The sequence below is a fragment of the Apteryx rowi genome, unplaced genomic scaffold (genome assembly GCF_003343035.1).
Source record: "Apteryx rowi isolate R43461 unplaced genomic scaffold, aptRow1 scaffold_588, whole genome shotgun sequence".
Lineage (NCBI taxonomy): Eukaryota > Metazoa > Chordata > Aves > Apterygiformes > Apterygidae > Apteryx > Apteryx rowi.
The window spans coordinates 46,898-66,804 of record NW_020450858.1 but is presented as its reverse complement, the minus strand read 5'-3'; the positions used below and the strand labels follow the sequence as shown (position 1 = coordinate 66,804).

General features: G+C 37.4%; 1 protein-coding gene across 1 annotated transcript in view; it reads right to left on the bottom strand.

Annotated features, from left to right (window-relative positions):
* Positions 1-376: 376 nt before the first annotated feature.
* The window catches only part of TLE1 (transducin like enhancer of split 1), a gene marked incomplete at its 5' end in the record, with an annotated part of 52,742 nt that continues 33,211 nt past the window's right edge, over positions 377-19,907 (bottom strand). Inside the window, 9 exons of the mRNA XM_026082657.1 lie at positions 377-3,349; positions 3,515-3,591; positions 4,039-4,189; positions 4,556-4,703; positions 6,574-6,821; positions 8,593-8,842; positions 17,217-17,293; positions 18,706-18,896; positions 19,598-19,742. Coding sequence (XP_025938442.1) covers positions 3,242-3,349; positions 3,515-3,591; positions 4,039-4,189; positions 4,556-4,703; positions 6,574-6,821; positions 8,593-8,842; positions 17,217-17,293; positions 18,706-18,896; positions 19,598-19,742 — 1,395 coding nt within the window. The remainder of the gene's footprint in view (positions 3,350-3,514; positions 3,592-4,038; positions 4,190-4,555; positions 4,704-6,573; positions 6,822-8,592; positions 8,843-17,216; positions 17,294-18,705; positions 18,897-19,597; positions 19,743-19,907) is intronic.

Below are 19,907 nucleotides of genomic sequence, written 5' to 3'. Positions count from 1 at the left end.
GTTTGGGCTGTTTCTTCATTCACCATGCAATTATTTCCTCCCACTACTTTACAGAGGGCTAGTAAGAACTTACAAAAAGTTCAAGACCTTCAAGTTTTAAATCTTCTAGAAAAGATGTATAGACAGTCATGCCAAGATTTCACCAAATGAAGCACACCATCTCTTCATTAAACAAATGCAACTGCTGGTGGAGTAAGTTATAGCTTGACAAGTAAAAATTCACAAATCATAAAAAGCAGAACATGTGAAACCAGAAATGGAGAGGACTGTTACATGATGAGTCACTAAGTTTTCAGAACCAAGGCTAAAGTAGATGACTGGGTGTGGGGGAGGTCAGGAGAGTAATTTCTTGATTACAACTAAGAAAAAGATATTGTACAAGTCTGATTAAATTTATTCAAAGGCATAAAGAACGTCCAGTTCCATAGCTGCTTAGACTCGCTGCACAATCTAAAAGCTATTGAGTTTTCCATCCTATAAAATAGGATGGATACAAGAGGGAAAGACAGACAAAGATATTTCATGATTTTTCTTGACACAATCATATCGAACCCCCTTGATTACTAAGAATTTGGTCTTAGTTATTAACAACCACTATGGTGCAGTTTACTGTGGAACTATTATATACACACGTACTTTTTCAAAAGTTATATAAGTATGTGAAAATATTTGCTTCTTGATTCCTTCAGCATCAGATTTTTAAGAAAGGCAAAAGAACACCTACAAAGTAAAAGCTAAGGTGTGTGTAGTTTGGAACAAATCCAGATGTTCCAAACTACAGCAAATGCTTCTTTTGGGCTTTGCCAATGCTGCTAAGCAAAGTCAGTGATCATTGGCAGTATGGTCAGATGTTTGGAATACTCTTCAATACGAAAACAGGGACAGCCTAAAAATTAAGTAATCTAGTGTATACATTTTTAAAATTTTCCTTTCAAAATGGCATAACATTTTACAATATTTCAGTGTAGCAAATATGATCATTTCTTCTGAAAAGCCAGATGCTTCTGCTTTTTGCCTCACTATTTGAGGAAGAAACATGCCCACCACCCATGCTGGTATGTCATTTTCATACAGATGCACATTCAGGATGCAGCAACAAAGGTATAGGTACATATGGATAGACAATAATTGTAGAAGTCTATGAAACTAGATCATCCAGAATGGTTAACATTCTACATTCGAAATGCAAAGTTATATATATATATAGGCTATTACAATTCTAGAGTGCTATAAAATGGTTTCAGCAGAATAGTCATGTAAATTGAAAAAAAACAAACCAAACCAAAACATCTCTTCAGACTGAAAAAGAGAGAGAATTTGCCAACTGGGAAATTCTGTAGCCAGTCAGTGAATCTATAGGTCACATTGGCTTCTTTCTGGTTACATGTCTTTGAAAGACCAAGGCTGTGGCTCGCTGTCAAACACTACGGGAAATGAGAAAGCAGTTCTTCACAGATAAGTCTTAACCTGTCTGCCAGTTTGTGTAATTTGAACTGTTTGTTCAAAGATTTCCTTCCATGCAGCTGTACTCTCCATTAGCAACAAAAATGCTAGTTCAGGTACATAATCTAGGAAATGTATGGCCCCCACTAGCACAATAGCTAGGTTTGTCTAGAACACTGTGGTAGAACCCATTAATTTGAAAAAACATAGCTAGAATAAATGCACATATTCGCTCCCATCCACTCCTCTTGAATACATCAAGAAAACTTGATTTGCAGACTTCTAGTTTTGCTAACTGGCTGCTCAGTTTAGCTCTTCAGAGATGGCCCACACTGATGCCATAGAGGAAGGGACTCAACACTGCTAAGTATGAATTCATAGAGCCTATAGGCCTGTCTGCATGGGGACACTCAGTAAAACTAAATCTAATTAATTTGTACAGTGGATTAGTTAAAAAGCAAAAAAACTCCTTTGTCAATATTCTCACAAGAAATTAAGAAGCAAGTTTAATGTAGTTTAGGTTAATTCACTTTGAATGAATTATGAATGGAAGCAGTCACACAAGTACTTAACATTGTTTAAATGATCCTCTGTAAAACTCACACTGCTAGTGATTTAGTTAAATTTACTTGAGTAACTACGTGTAAACAAGGCATGAGAAAGGAAATGGTCTTCAACTACTGATTAGCCTCTCTAAAACATGAAGGACACAACTTATTTAGCTTTGTTTAATCATAGGAATCTTCTGTTAATGAATACAGCCTCTGATGTACTTAGTTGAAATGCAGTCCTGCATGAATTCTGTTCAATGGGGTGTGTGTGTGTGTGTGTGTGTGTGTGTGTGTGTGTGTGTGTGAGAGAGAGAGTGTGTGTGTGCGTGTGCGCATAATCACCTCTTCTTCTTGAGAGATGAGCAAATGAATTATGATTAGGCACATATATTACTGTATCTACCAATGAAAATATATACTGGACAGAGTAAACTTATAAACTGCACAACTTTATGAAATGTTCAATTTTCATATTTACACTAAAATTAGTACAAAATTGCCTTTTAAGTTTTCTGTAGCACAAGACAGTATCTACTGGATTTGATACCCTAATATATCCATTGACTACTTTGAAGTACAATAAGGGAATCTAGGAAGAGCTATAAAGAATAAGACACCATTTTCAAACTATACATAGTGTTTGCTTTTGCTTATAAAAAGGTACTTATATCCCCAAAAGGTTTTTAAATAGATCACTTAATAAGCAGGGGGGGAAAAAGACTGGTTGTTGGTACTAAAGCCTTTACTGTAATAAACTAAATATATTTACAATTTATACAAATGTTTGACCTTCAACAAAAATACAAAAACATATCACAAGATGCAAAACCAGGAAACAAGTTCATCTGAGACACCACTGCTCTACACAGGACAGAATGCAAGTTGAACTGCAAGGAACAGAAAGGTAATCCCACATATTCAAGCAATGAGAACGATTTGCATGAGGTCACAAAGAAAAAGAAAAATAAAAGGCTCCAACATTCTTCAGCAGACTCAGTTTTTAAAAACTATGTCAAAAACCTAGGCTACATCTGTCCATCTTGCTTCTGTGTTCTGTTTGGTCCACGTAGCCCAGATTTAGTTGCTGGATGTTGCCTTCTATTTTGAATAATTGGAGTAGTTTCACGGCAAGGTCTGGATCCCCAATATTTTCGCTCCTTTTTAAAAAGCAAAACCTTTCTACTTCTACAATTAAGAACAATTTTGGCCCAGTTCAACTTTTAAAAGTTACATCCCCATCAAATTTTTCAGTAGATAACTTCATAGACTGTAGCCTTTTTGTCTCCAGAGCCAGTGACTATGTATTTATCATCCACAGAGATGTCACAGCTAAGCACTGATGAAGATTCTTTGGACTAGAAGAAAAATAGAAATATATTACATCATAAAAAAAAAAAAAAAAAAAAGGTTGTTAACCTCATCTCAGCATCCCATTTTAGGTAACCACACAGATGAAGGGATGAGATCATGTTTTGGACTCTCGATCTAGATTTTTCCTAAAAAATCATCATCATCCTTACCTGGAAGATACTGGCTCCATAAGGAGTTCTCCACGCATTAAGAAGATTATCCTTCCCAGTACTCACAAACCATTTACCTAGAATATAAAACAGAGGGACTATGAAAACATATGAAACAGACATCTGACAGATTTTGGGTTTTCAACTCACATCTATGAGATCTGCTAGTTAGCTAATTACCAGTATACAAAGCACTTGCCACTAATCAACACAGTATTCTTGCTTACAGTCAGTGTTGGTACCTGATGCTTTAGCAGTCTGTTACATACTAAAAAATCCCCATACTCTCTAAGTGGAAATAGCTTTTTACATATAACTCAACCCTCACAGCAGCCTTAAAATAAACAGATGGTCATTTGTAGATAAGTGTTTGTATTTATAAAGCAGAGAGATATTTACTTGTAAATTAAGAAGCACTTATTAAATGAGTTTTGACTATCAAATGAGTTATGACTATGTAATAACTAAGTAGCAAAGCAGGAATTAGAGCACTGACTTCCAGGCTTACCTTTGGGGCAACTTACCACAGTAAGCAAACTTGAGTGACAATACACAACTCTCGTGAAGGTGCAGTTGATATTTGTCTGGTTTATTTACATGTAGCACTTCTACATTGCTGCTCTCCATTCCCACAGCTAGCCATTCACCGGTAGGACAATAACCAAGGGAAAATATCTGTGAAAATTAAATAATGTTTACCCTTTTTTTTCCTTACAAGAGTTAAATGAATTGGGAGAGGGAGAGAGAGAAGGGCCAAATAAAATTCACATAGTTCAATAGCAAGACTGCTGTTCAGAATTCAAGTGATTAAATAACCCCTGTTCTTACCTATTAACTTAGGAAAAGCTAGGGAAAAAGATCAATGTCACTCAGGCTATCATATTGTTCCAGAAGCTAAATATATGAAAGCTCCAAAATATTGTGTTGTGCGCCGCCAAAACAAACAGAAGAAACAATTTCCCAGTTGTACTGTGCTCAGTTCTCAACTACCATCTTAAACATTTTTTCTTTTCCCTTCAAGCTGTAGGAGAATCCAGTTACCTGTGACGTGAAGTCATGCTGTTGTAGCTGTCTCCCCTCTCTCAAGTCCCAGGATCTGACAGTGTTGTCCAAACCTCCTGTCCAGAGCTTGGTACCATCATTAGAAATGTCAATACAGCTGGCTCCATCTGTGTGGCCCTGGAATTGCCTGATAAAACAAACCAGATTGAATAATGATTTCCTGCCAAAGCTCAAGGTAAACACTGTTGCGGTGTTAGTTTTGGACTCTCGCTCTGTGTCATCTCTTCTGTGACTGCTGATGGGCAAAAATCAGCCCCTCCCTCTGACTGGGCATGAAATACAACTATATTACAAAAACACGTTCCAGGTGCTAGAAGTGAATTGCATCACAGCTAGCTAGACAAACTCAAACATTTCCTATCAGGTTTAAAAAGTAAGACAGCTTGTGAGAACCCTGAAGTACATTAACTATACTTGAAAGCACTAGTGAACAACTCAGATTAAAATAAAACAAGTGCTGAGGGAAAAAAATTCTTCCAAATTTCAGAAAACAGCTTCTGGATTTTTCTTTAGCTGTAAGTCAAGATGACAAATAGTTGGCAGGGGAAAGGATCCAGATAGTTAAGAGCAAACACTACTGGGTCAGCAAAGTTACACTCTGTATGGCAAGAGATCACAAAATAACTAAACAGTGCATTTTTTTTTTAAATCTTCTCATTAGGAATTCCCTGCTTTCAGAATGAAAAGGTCAGCTCAAGTTTTCCTTAATCCTTTGGCAGAAGACTCAAGGCTCCCGCATTTTTCATCAGCAATTAGCTTTAGGAAAGTCCTGTGCCTCAGTGTCAAAGGTAGAGGTGAGGGGGAAAAGATAACTAGCTTGGGAATGAAGGGTATGAATCACCAAGAGCTGCCACAGAAAGGTCATGCGGCACATTTTGTTATGTAGCACTGGTCTGAAAATTCCACATGTTATCAATTAGCAAGATCAGCAAGCGAGTGGTGGGGACGCTTACAGCAAACACTTGAAAGAGTAAAAAGTAACTTTTACCATTCATTGAAGACCATCACAGATGTAGAAAGAATTCGCCTTTACCAAGACTAAGCACAAATACGGCAAATTGAAGATGTTATATACCAAAAATCTTATTCATGAACCTCAAAGTTTAACAGAAAGTCAAATTTGCATGCACATGAATATGAATCTCACTGCATAATTTAGGCCAGTTATTGATATACAGGAAATCCAGCTGAAATACAGCAGACAAAGCAACTTCTCCAGTCTATATATTCTAGAAAAATATTCTAGCTTTCTAAAAATATCACAGCCTTTCCCAATTTAGGCTTTCCTTTCTCAGACTATTCTAAATCACCACAACTTTGGTAAGCATAAACCAAAATTTATCTTTTAGGTATCTTCCATCTTTTACAACTAGTTGCTATGAGGCACTTCACACATAGCCCTATCTTTCTTTGTCATAGTACTAATGCTGAATATTGCTCTGCTAGACACTTTAATCTTCTACTAAGATATTTGTTAATCAAAGGTTTAACCAAAGAGATTTCAAAAGTAAGCTAGACATTGATCACATTCTCTGCAACCCATTATGAAAGTTTTAGAGATTAAATTCCCCCCAAAACCCTCAAATACCTTTCCCATGAATAACGAAACATCAGTCCTTTATGCTCCTAAAGAACTGGAGGAATCTAAATTTTCAGTCACTTTTGTGCAGCTTATTATTTATCATCACTAAATTAAGTATTGAAAACTTTCTTACTGAATAAAGCTTAAGACAGGGCAAAAGAACAAACGTCAGTTTCCTACCAATTCCTACACTGATTTCAACAGATTACAGAACAGCCCTTTATGTCCTGGAAGATGCACTAGGCTGAAGCTAGTAAAGCTAGCTGCTACCCAAGCTGGGTTCAAACTGCATTCTTTGGGTAAGAAATACTATTTACTTTGCTGTCATGAACCATTATACAGGGAGATAAATATTTATCTAGCTGTCCAAAGAGTAACTTTTATTAAAGTATTCTGTAAACAAGTAATGACTCACCTGACCAACGTCTGATTGTGCAGATCCCACACTGCTATGTTCCCATCACTACAGCAGGAAAAGCACACCTTGGAGTCAGGGCTGATAGCCAGAGCATAGCAGGCAGGGGCTGAAGATGTCAGCTCTGCTTTTATGCGAGGAGTTGGTGCTGCCAGGTCCCATATGGATAATGTGCTAGCTTCCCCGCCAACTATGAGGGTGCATCCATCAGGCAGCAATTTACAAGAGCGGATGTAGTTATCTCTGTTCTGTACAACACAAATCACCTCTGTTATGTTAATATATGCCTGCCAGTAATGACCGCTGATATGATTCTGACTGCATTCAAATTTTAAATAGGAGACTATTTTTCCAGTACCAAAGTACAGAAAAGAAACTAACAGACCCTAAAGAGTTTCAAACGCCTACGTCTCATCACTAACCAGAGATTGCAGCTGCAGAAATTAAACTACATATTTATATTGCCACAATCTACTCTGTTTTGAACCTGATGAATGGCAATGTTTCCATCTCATTACATAAGACAGAGCCAAAGTAAGCTTGCATTTGTACAAGTGCACTCCTTCAGCTAATATCACCTACACCATAGGAATATTTCCAAAAAAGAAAATGAACTCTCATTTTGGCATTTAAGAAACCATTTATGAAAAAGTAGTTCAAGTCTTATGTTTTTGAGGTTTTGGGGCTTTCCTTTAAACACTATTTTGCATTCACAATTTTTAAGTAAAAATATTGAAAATTTTATAACCTTACTCATCTTAACTTGGATTTATACTGGTCCTTTACTGTTCAGCATGATTCTTATTGTATTGATATTAATGGTTTCGCATTTGTGATACAATTGCTGACTGAGCAGTACTATAGCGATTTAAAGGTGGAAAAAATGTCAGCCTTCACTCATTAGAGACTTGACTCCATAAGTGTATTGGATGTCAATTTCTCCATATGAGCTGCCAAATTAATACAGAAGAGTTCTTTAGARGACAGAAGAATAAGATCTGTAACTCAAAACAAAAAAAATACTGTAAGAAGTCAACACTGTGTTTTACTTTTTCTTATTACACCAAAGGAACAGTAAGCTGTGTGGTAGAAATGCTGGCTGAGTTACTGGCAGCCACACAGCTTCATAACTTAAATGAAAGCAGCTAAGACTAGTGCATCCAGAGAAATACCTGCTGCAAAACATAATACCTATTCAGCCATACTTTTACTACTAGACAGCTAACATGGGGACAGCAGTAAAGAAAGGGCAAAGGCTTAGAAAAACACATTTATTTTGATCAATACTTAAACCAATATTATTTCATTCAGAATAGATATTGCTGAACTTTATGACATTAAGTCTCCTCAGTTAACATTTCACATATTGGCCTCTTTCTAAATCCCTACACTGGATCTACTGCCAGAAGAACCTTTTATTGAGGATCAGTGCATAAGAATTGTCTGCTAACTAGATGACTGAACTCCATTCTGTTTGGTAACCGGTAGAGGTGAAAACAAACAAACAAAATGCATAATGTTCAGAAAAGCAACAAAAGTGTAGCAAAACTTAAAGTGACCTTGATATTTTGTCATCTTATTTCATTATATAATTGCTATCTCCTTAAAAAAAGTCACTTCTGGCATGAGTTAAACACCTTGGAACATTCTGTGTAGTTCTGTATAAGCCTGGCTATATTTCTTTTAAACTCATGCAGTAGAAAAACCATGAGCATGACTAGAGGGGGGGAAAAACACACACACACACACTCTCTCTCTCTCTCTGGTGAATTGTTTGCTCAGAAGTCCTGTCTAATATATTATTTGACCCTTAATGACAACATTTATCCCTAAACAAACCAGAATTTTTCCATTGTAACACCACCTGTTTAGTAAAAAGAAAAAATGGACAGCTAAAGCAGGAAACAGAACTGCCTGCTATTTCCTTGTAATATGAATAAAATCCAGACAAGGACAGCTATTTCCTTATTGAGTCTCCAAGGAGAAGTTACCCTTGTGCATAAGTTCCTGTTCACTTACCAGGCAGTCCAGCTGAGAGACAGGGCTCTTGTTGCCAGGCTGGCTGATATCCCAGACTTTGACACAGCCCTTCCCACCCGTGTACACGTGTCTCGTGGGGTTGCTGATAGTAACTGCACACACGACTTCCCCGTGGTTCAGAGTGTTGATCTGACGGGCATGGCGAGGGATTCCTGGACCGATGAGGGCATCAGGAGGGAAAGGTACAGGCTGCATTTGACCATCTGCAGTAACGTGAAAGGAGTATGCTCTTTTGGGGGAAAAGAAAGAAGGGAGAGGAAAAGAAAAGAACCGTCAACCAGTTACACTAATAAAATGCACAAAAAACCATAGTATTTTGCAATTGCTTTCTTTACCAATCTTTTTGCACATAAAAATTAAAGCTACAGTGCCAAGTAGTGCAGGCCCAGTCCCTGACCAGCCACTACATTTGCAGATTTCTTCCATGGAACTTGCACGCATTGCCCTGCAGTAGAACTTGCCCTGGTGCACAGCCAAAATTTAACTTGTGCTCTATTTCTACACCTCATCTTTAACATCAGCATTAGCTATGTCCACATGCTTCTATTTCGAGTTGGGAACTAGTACTTTAAACTGAAAACATAAACATGTAGAGTGCACACACACACCTTTCATCAGAAGACTGATACCATCTTCTCTTAATTGCGTTTTCCTGAATAAGTATTTTGGAAAAGCTGAAAGGCTCAGTTTCCCAGGTACTTTTGGCAATTGTGTAACATCTCTTATTTGTATTCACTGTGTGATTTTAAGTATATGAAAACCAAGGGTTAAAGAGGTGAACACCAGCACTGAATAAAATAACAATAATTAATTAATTAATTAAGCATTCCTCCTTGAGGACAGAAGTTACAAAAGATATTTCTTTGCATTCACTGTGATGTCTGAAGTCAGCTCTGCTTAAGGACAAGGGAACAAATAGCAGCTAATGAAGGTTTCAGGTTTAGGGTTTTTAAATAATGAAAATACTACTGCAAAAAGGCTGCTGTTTGTTACAATGGCGAGATTTTTTTTGCCCTTTTAAGTGCATACATAGTTCACATTTTTAAACATTCCTGTCACTTTTACAGCATTCTCCAAGAGCCCAAAGTGAATAAAAAYGATGAGAAATGAGTTCTTGTACCACTGAGCTACCCCTTCCCTGGTGATACTTTATTTTTCTCATATATTCTTGTGTTTAGAATGGTTCTTTTTTTTTTTTCAAGGTCACCTTCCCCAGAAATCTTAAATCCCCGTTACTCAAGTCAAAATCTAGCACTGCATCAGTCTCCCCCAGACCCAACAGTAGATGGTTCAATTTTACTCTGTTCTGGATGCCTATTTTCAAAGTATTTTATTGCACATTCCCAAATATTGCACATTTTGGAAGAACAGAATGAGCAAGAGGCCCCGATCGGTAACAGACATCATAAGGTACACCTGGGGTCCTTTCCAAATGAATATGCCCTGGAGCAGWGTCGAAGAGAAGATGTTCCTTTAAAAAAGGACTTAGAAGAAAGCAGAGAGGGCTTACTCTACTGTTCTTTCATACAGAAGAAAAGAGTAGAGAAACAATTGCCCCATGCAATATCACTGTTCTCTCAGTAGAGAAGGAGAAAAAAGGCTGAGGACAAAAAGTCACTGCTATTAACCAAGGAGAAGAAAGGAAGAGTACCTGCACATGCAATTCCTGCATATCATTCCTGTTTCATGGTTGGATATGTCAATGGAAAACATACTCAGAGAGTATACAGAAATGGAGGATGAGCAAGCATGAAAGATGACAAACAAAAGAAATAGGAAATGCAAGATAAGAAAGGAAGCACAAAGTTCACTCCCTCACGACCATACAATCTGCACGTATCAGATGTAGTTCTTCCCATGGGACCCTTTCCTTTTTTAGGATACAGAATTACAGCAATGATAAAGGCTACACTAGAAATCTGTACCACTTTTGTGAAGAAGAGTAGAGATAAAACCGTCTCAAAGCAGTTATTCATTAAATAGATGAGACAAAGGATGGGAGAAGCAGAAGAGGAGCAGCAACAAGCTCAAGGCTGAACAACTGCTCAGGTCCAGGTACAGAATCCAACTACAAAGTCATTGCACTTAAGAGGCTGGAAAGCACCACCCCATCCTAYGCTACAGATCAAAGCCAGCTGCAGAATATTTGTTAGCAATAACAGTATACAGAACCATGCAACTTTGAAGTCTGCCCATGTTTTTAATTAGACAGATGACAAACAATTAAGCAAGGATTAAGCAATTTTTCCCAAAACGATGAATAATCCACCTGCACTTTTTCTTTCTTTTTTTTTTTAAAAACATATTACAGAAGGTTATACCTTAAAGGTACTTTTCAATTGACAGTATTTTAAGAAATGTGGTGTTTTGAAATGCTTCTGTGCATATACATGCGTAGCTTCTCAGTTCTTAGCTGGGATGGGAGGAAGACAAAATATTTTTCAAGTGCTTCATGTATACTGTACCATTAAGAGGACTTTTCTGCTCTGGAATGCCAATGACTCGACCCAATGTATTTTAAGCATGTATAAGTTTGCCATGTTAAGTATGCCATATTCAAAGTGTGGTTTTATACACCATATTACAACTTTCAGTTTTACCATCACCATCAGGCATTTGCTTCCAAGATTAGTCAGCACTTGGGATGACTGAATTTCAGGGCCTAACAAACAGATCAGCCAGAGTTTCACACAAGTCAAGGCAGTTTTTGCTGCAGTGCAGGTTATCAGCAATTCACTATGCAAAGAAATGGCTACTCATTGCCAAAGTCCCCTACCAACATAAGCACACAAAAAACGAAATGCTCCTGTTTGCTTGAAGGTAAGTGGCATGTCAGGCAAACACAACCACTGTTAATATGTATAACTTTTCTTTACTGGCACCTTTTTCTTTGAAAAAGCTTGTATCATGACACTTCCCTAGATAACGACAGCTTCCATCTTCAGAAGAACACAGTACTAGTGGCAGCAGTGCAAATGACTATTTGCAGCTCCATCACTCTCTGTTGCTCTAGGCTACCTCTCCATCAGGTCACCACATCAGACTGCCTACTCCTCAGCTTCTGAGGAGAATCGTATTTTCAGGACCATACCTAAGTATATTGAGGTGTGCATACATATGCATTTTAGGTTGCCCAACCCTAAAGGGGTCAATATTTAGTTAAATTTAGTAAGCTCTTGAGTTCTCTAGAGCCTAACTTGAGATTTCTCAGCAGGCACCCCTTGACCTCCCAGCCTCCCTCCTCAAACTGCTATGCACATTTGAATTCCGTAACACCACTAAACTCCATCATGTGCATTTTTGTCCTTTTAAGAGGATCTTGTAGAACTGACAGCTTATGCCAAAAACTATGTTTTTGTCCATAGTACTCTGTCACTAGGAGGTAACTGGGTTCCATGATTTTCCACCTCTSGTGAAATGGTTTCTAAAATATTAAGACAGCCCCTCCTCATGTTGGGTTTAAAACACAACAAAGGAAAAGAGTTCTTATGCAATGTCATTATAAACTAACATGAAAAACACTAAGTAGATATTAGCCAATGACTATATTTACACTTGTAACTAACTGTATATTATGAGAATATTTAAATAATGCCTAAGAACTGTACTTGTGTTAAGAACAAAGGATAAGCAAGTTTAGACCAGAACAGAATAGTTACAAGACAAATTTACATGTGTCTTATTTAGGAGGGATTCTGAGAAATATTTACTCTGTATACTGTCACCTATGATTACATCCCCTCTGAATAAGAGACAGGCTTTATGATCCATTCTCCTTTTGATCTATTGCATCCAAAGATTTTTTTCTTTTTCTATGTCACAGAAGCACTGAGAACCTGCAGAGTTCCTATTACAACCTAGTAGGTTGTAAGACTAAAAAACTTTTTGTAAGACTAAAAGACAACTCCGTTTACCAGTTTAAATCTGGTAATTTTTACCCTCCCATTCCCAAATTCAAAAGTATGTGTTCTCTGACATCTGAGGAAAGTCCAGAATAGCTTTCTCCTCTTCAAGGAGATTTTTAACAGAACAGTCTTCCACACAAATTTATTGCTCAAGAATATGGCAAATTGACTAAACTATCTACCTCTTAGCTCATCTGAGTATTCAGACTGATAAAATACATATAGTTCTTAAAGTGCCATGCCATCAAAACAAACAAACAAACAAAAAATACCTAGCTTCCACTTCATACCTCCAATTCAAACAGAATTCCTAAACTAGCGCAAAAACACCCAAACCACAAAACACAAAAGTAGAAGGTTCCTTCTGTTGATGACTGCATTTTACTTTCAGGTCTTCTCTGTACACCAGCTTAATTTTAGTTACAGTTATCACAACAAACACTGAATATCCTTGAATATCTGAGTATGGTATTTTACTGTATAGGGCAAAACGTCAACAGTTAGTGATCAAGGTATTCATATAGGACTAACAAATCCTTTTAACTTCATAAATGGCATCAAACCATTCTATCCAGAGGTTGGGAGGCATGGGGGTGGGGAGGGTGGGAACAACCTGTTATTCTAAAACAGAGCAAAATTAGTCTTCCTTTAAAATATTCCTCACTGTACACTCACTAAAAAAACAAAGATCAGGAGAATTGAAATCTTTTAATTTTTTGTTTTAAGCAATCTATTTTACGATTCCAAAACTGTATACTGTTCTGAAAAACAATGCTATTTGAACACAGTGAAAAGTCAGCTTATAACTAGAATTTGCAGAGTTTACATTTACCAAATGAAATCTTCTTTTTCTATGAAAATGAAAACTTATAATATTTCAACTCTATCTGATGTCTGTCTGTAACAACACCTCATACTCCAAATAAAGCAGATTTGAAAAAACAGAAAAGTACATTTGTCATCATTACTACCGTTACTTCATAATTTAAGACATCAGAGAGGCACGACTGCGGGCACAAATCTTCACCACTAAACTGGAATATTCATGCTCARTACACCATCCAACTATTAGAGGTTGTGGTTCACATCATAGAGAAATCCACAAGAACATTACTTTAGCATCTGCAGAAGAGTAAAAGCTAAATAATTACTTCACTAGAAAGGCTATACAAAGCAAAAAACATGAATACAACACCACACCAAGAATTTATAGTTCAGTGCACAGTTAAACATACTGAAGTGTAAAAAGGACAGAGTGCAAAGTGCAGACACCACATGGTCATGTCCAAAAATAGTACTGATTTCAAAGACAAAAGATTAGGTGATGACTCAAGACAACTTGGGGAAAAAAAACGCAGAAGAGCTGCTAAGAAACAAATAATGCACTGGCAGCAAGCAATTGTGAAACAAAATATTAAAACATACTTTATGCACATTCATACACCCATATATTGAGTCCCTGTCCACCAAAGTAATTACTGAACAATAGCTGAGAGAAAACAAGTATAAGATCACATAGCTTCTTCAAAATAGTGCTGTCCATGACCTGAAATATGAAGCGAAACATACCATTAGCAGGATGAAAAAAAGTTAGCGATAGCCAAGAAGTGATTAGTCAAATGGCAACAGGCATTAACAGCAACTGAAGACAGAAAACTAGGTTATGTGTACACAAAGGTATCAAAGTAATGTAGAAATCATGAACAGACTCAGACAAAATGCTTGAAAAAGAAAAAGAAAAAGCCTGCTATCAAATACCAAGGCTAGCTCATTTGTATAAACAAGAAACTGGTTAAGACACTTCAGCTTTCTAGATTGCTGCAACGATTGCCCTCTGTAGCACTAACAAGGTTAGACTCCGAAGAGAGCAAAATTGTCAGATTCACATTCAGAAACATAAAAACATGGTGATAAAGACCTGCATTTAGTCAAGTTACAAAACAAAGCAAGTGACAGAGAAGCTTTTCAGACAAATTCCTTTGGTAAGTGGGAATAAACAAGGAAAAGCAGGCCCAAGAGGCTACTAATTTTTCTAACAATCTAGTAATTTTAGAGATCTTGGAGTATACAGGGGTTAAAGAAAACTGTGTGCTATCAGAAATGCCATTCCTTTGGAAACAGGGGAACTTAATGTTCTCTTGGAAGCAAGGCTGAGTGAAAAAAAGAGCCCCAACATCATAACCTGCAGCAATCAGCAGACACATACAGCTGAGGGTTCAATAGTTTAATCTGAAAACCTTGCTCTGTACCAGCTGTAACAAGACTCAAACTAAAACTCCACATCTCATTTATAACAAATTCAATGCAGCACATTAACTAGTCTCTAGGATAATGCAAATTCTGAAATAAACCAAGAATTCCCCTTTAGTCTGCCTGACTTTAACAGATGTAAACTGTATGGGTAATATAGGAGACTTTCCTAATGTGAGTAAGAGATACTTTCAAAGATGCTGCAGGTAACAGAGAACATCCAGGCAATTGTAGTCAAACAGAACTAAAACAAAGGCGATTCCAAAGCCACCAACAGAAAGGTAACAGTTCAGCTTTTGGCATTTTAGTTTTATCTCACAGCAAAGGCAGGCAAAGAAGTTGCTTCAGAAGAAAAAGATTGAGTCAGTCCAAATAATGTGACTATGAAACATATTACTGAACATATCAAATCATGTGGAGAGTAGGAAAGTATCATAAACATAAACAGACCAAATTAGATATGAAATTCAGAATACAAAATACAACCGTAAACATGCACTGTTTTAGTGCCTTGAATAGTGCAATGGCTAGAAGCTAGCCTCCTTCCTCAGAGCAGTTCTGACTGAACAAAAATAGGTTTTCATAACTTTTAAAATATCATATTGCTGGGGTTACTAATGAAATAAAAATTATTGAATGTTTGTGAATACACTGGTTTAAAAGTAAAAAATTACAGGCAAGGGATTTTTTGATTTCCAAAAATATTTTATATAAGGATGACAAAATCTACCTAAGTCAGCAAGAAAGCATTTGGCCCTTAATAAAGAGAGCCTGTTTTTAGGACAAAGCATGTTCCTTACTGTACTAAATTTAAACATACCACCATCTGATACATAACACCAACTCACAGACCCTTTACTTCAGTAATCCCATCAACATACCATCAGCTTTTCTTTAAGTAAACTCAGATTTAACAGGTTTCTCACACTGTCAACAGATAGTTAAGTCTGTTCTCAGAAGCATGGTGGATAACAACAAAAACACATTTAGGATGGCTTTTCCAATGTAAGAAGCCTGCTGTTTTCTTAGTGCTATGCAAAAAAAGAGTAGGAGAAAACACATGCTTTACTGCCTGTAATCTGGTGTACACTTTTCAGGATGCTGGAATGATTGACATTATAATTTATCACCAGGTATCAATGGGAGGTCAAAAAACAGACACACAGAAATCTCACACAGAAGTCTGTGTAACTTTCACCACAATAAGTGTTTCTTATAAACTTACACAGTATCGTAAAAGTAAGTTTCTGAATTTTTCTGAAGCTGCAAAAGGAAAAGTGAAATCACACAGGCAGGCTTCACAGAAGCCTCACAATGGTTTGGCACAGAAGACAGTATGTACCAGGAAAATCCAACATAGCAAGCACAAAATGTTAAGTGGGTTTCAAAATTATCTTTGTACCTAGTTAGAGAAAAACCTATATTCTTGCTACTTCCTGTTGAAAGAGAAGAAAAGACTGGATGTCAAGTATGAAGGGACAAAGAACAGGTTCTAAAGGAGTGTCCAAAGCTGCTATAATCCTCTCTGCCCTTCCCTCCCTAAGCAAACAGATTAGTTGAATTTACAAAGTATGTTCTGTTTATACTTGTGTAAACTAGTTGTCCAGAAATATGTATATAAAAAAAAACAAAATAACCCCACACCCTCAGATTTAAGAGGTCATGTATCTTCATGACTGTACTACATATGGGTATACTCAGTCTGTCTACCACAGCCAAATTATGGAAGACCTCGACATACACTGTTTCGGTGCAAGTATTTTATTTTAACCTCAGTAAGCCTTARTATCACAGAAGTAATTTATTCAAGCACCCTTTCACCAACAGTTAAAGCCTTTAAATAAAAAGAAACTGTTGTGAAAGTCATCTTACATCATGCAATACCCACTGCACAACTGTTTCCTTATCCTTTTCCTTTCCAGCTGTATACTTCCACAATGTTTTTAAGTGCTTGCTCCGTTATGCAAGGTGTGCATCAGCTGCCAAAGTAACTGCTTCAGATACCCATTGTGATCAACAGTTTCAGACTCTTACGCCTGTTAAAACAGCTGCCAGACATGGAGTCTGTGAATTTGCATTACACATTTATGCTCACTATAGTATGAATTTTAGTTTCAGTCTGTTCTATCTTACCCATTTTACCACTGCCTACTAGTTTACAATTCCCTTAGCCTCTTCTAAAAAGGAAGAATTTTAAAAAAAATCCACCCTCAAAGGTATATATACCTTCAACAGCTTTTCTCTAGAAATAAGTAACACACACCTTTTTCAGGAGATGACAGCTACCAGTTGAGAATTTACATGCTACATTCCTTATCAGAAGTCTAAAGCAATCTCTTGGGAACAACCGAGACACTACCCCCCTTCGGAATTCTTGTTCACTGACACAAGATAACTTTATGCTCTCTAAATGTTGCAGACATTACCAAAGCGTTAAGAGTTACTTACGGTTTTCCCCCAGGAATCCCTGCTAGATTTGGAGGGATTCCAGGTACTCTCATGTGAGGAGGAGGATCAAACCCAACCTGACAATGAAAAATCAATTAATCTCACACTTGCAATTTCTCATTTAACAAGTCCCTTTTCTTCACCCCCAAAATGCTATGCATTTAAACAAAAAGAAAAATTTACCCACAGTATTAAAGTAGATGTAATTTCTTGGGGGGGACAGGGGAAGTATTAAAAACAAGAGGTTTTCCCCACAGTTACTTCTGATAAAAGTAACGTATATCAAATATCCACACCACCTAATAAAGCATAATACAAAGATCCTTGAGCTAACACTAAGCCAGCTCCTCCATCAGAGACCATGTTGTGTTGGCATGTGGCCAAATCAGTGCTCTTTAGCTCTTGTGACAACTAGCACTTACGCATGCAGACACAGCACAGTGTTCAAAAGCAGCTTCAGGCCCCAGTTAGAATCTCCAGGCCCCAGCTAGAATCTCCATATTGTACCGCACCGCACTGTGTGGGCACATCAGCTAACATATCTCTCATCAAGCTACACTGCAAGGCACACACAAATTCATCTACAGCTTAAACATATTACATAGGCTCTCTTCACATGCTGCAGTTCCATTAAACTTGTATCCTGAATAAATACATACATCAAATAATCCAAATAGGGATTCTGGACTAAATACACTTATTTTTTCTTCTGATAGAGTATACTTCCTACTGCTTTAAGGAGAGCATATGCTATTTAGAATTTCCACTTTTTCAAATAAAAGCCCTGTTTTACAGTTTGAAAAAGCAGCCTTACCCTACAGTAACGAGGAAGATGACATGATCTTGCAAATTTACAAGTAGGTAAGTCTGTGCATACATAAAACTGCCATCAATCTCATATGTTTGCAGAATCAGGCCTTTAGGTTACTCTGCTCAATAGCAGCAACTACCACGTTCCATTTACTTATTACACCCACAATAGCAACGAAGACTATTCTTAACACACCTTATCACAGAGCTTTAAGACATGTACCATCCAACTTCTCATATTGATTTCAATAAAAAACAAAGTCAGATGTAGATAAAAAGACTTCTGTGTGCTTCAAGATTAATTTGGGATGTCTGTACAGCACACAAATCTGACTCAGTAAGAGAAAAACAGATGTCCAGAGCACCAATGAAGTGCTTTGTAGCTACCAACACTACCTGTTCATTTAAAGAATAAACAAATAGTTTGGCATTTACTAATGATCCAAGGCACTGATGAAGGTTAACAAAAAAGGAGACATACATAAATACACTGAGATTCTCTGTTTTCAAGGTAAAAGTTTGTTTCTCCAGACATGCAGCAAAGTGAAAGACAGAGTGAAGCAGTCAAGCCTCTGGTGTTGTAATAACTTGGGAATCTGACAATGTTAAATGAAGCATGTAGCTCTTYTCAGTGAACCACAACCCACAAGACTGAGATTGCAAGCAACGTATGGCCTACCATAGGAGATCTTCCATAAGCAACCACAGCAGCTGCAGCTGCAGCAGCACTCATCTGGGGGGACATATTGTGCAGACTGGCATAGGCTGCCCCTGGACTGGTTAGCTCTCCATTCATGCCAGCATGAGGTACCATTCCAAATGGAGCAGGGTACGGTCCGGGTACTGCCAAAGGTGTCCGCAAACCTGCAGCTGCAGAAGAATGAAATCAAGCAATTTTATTTTTATTTCCTTGCACACAGAGAGGAAAACAATCCTCTTTTCTACAGTACCTAACCTTCCCCTCTCTACACATACTGCCAAGAAACATTGCCATATTTCATTACTACTATCTCTTTTTATTCAGTATAAATAAGGCCTACTGAAGTCTGAACTTGCTGATTACTTCTAACAATCACTACTAGCATTGCCTATTTCCATTTCTGTAACATTTCCCTGTTTACATAAATTGCTCCTTTGTCAAATTAAGCGGTAAAGCTGACAGACACGGTTTACACAGCTCATGTCTGAAGCAACTGTGCTATACCAGACTGAACAGCAAAAGTAAACTTCATCCTGCATTTGTCAAGATTTACACTGCAGCAAATATTAGTAGTCCCAGACAAAGACTGGAAAAGAGACTGCATTCAGAATAAGCACCAGAAACTTCTGAGAAGTCTTTCTATATTGCACAGTCTCTGGATTATTTGTAAAAAAGATAGAGACAAAGTAAACAAAAGAAGAACATAAGACAGAAAGATATTTGAACTCTTGATAATCCAAACAACTGCTTCTCATCAAGCCTTCTCTTAATACCAAGAATAAAGCAATACACTTACTTAACATTCACATAGAACTACATATGTAGAAAGATTAATGCTGGAACCATAAAAACACAAGAGGTAATGCATTACCAGCTTGGTTAACCAGAGGGTCCATTGTTGGAGGCTTGCCAAGGCCTGGACGAAGTCCTGGAGTTGCACTAGTGCCCGGGGTTGGCACATCACTTCGAGGAGTTGGTGTGCTGGATTTCAGAACAGGCGTGCTGGCTTTTTCATGCTGGTATCATTAAACAAATTAAATGAGTATTATTTTTAATCCAGACCATATTACACAATTTATCACAACAGCAGCTGGGATGCTGGGCACCTACTACCTACTCCCTCAGCCAATTTTCATAAATCCACACAATGTTGACAGCATTATCTTGCGAGAGAGAAACGC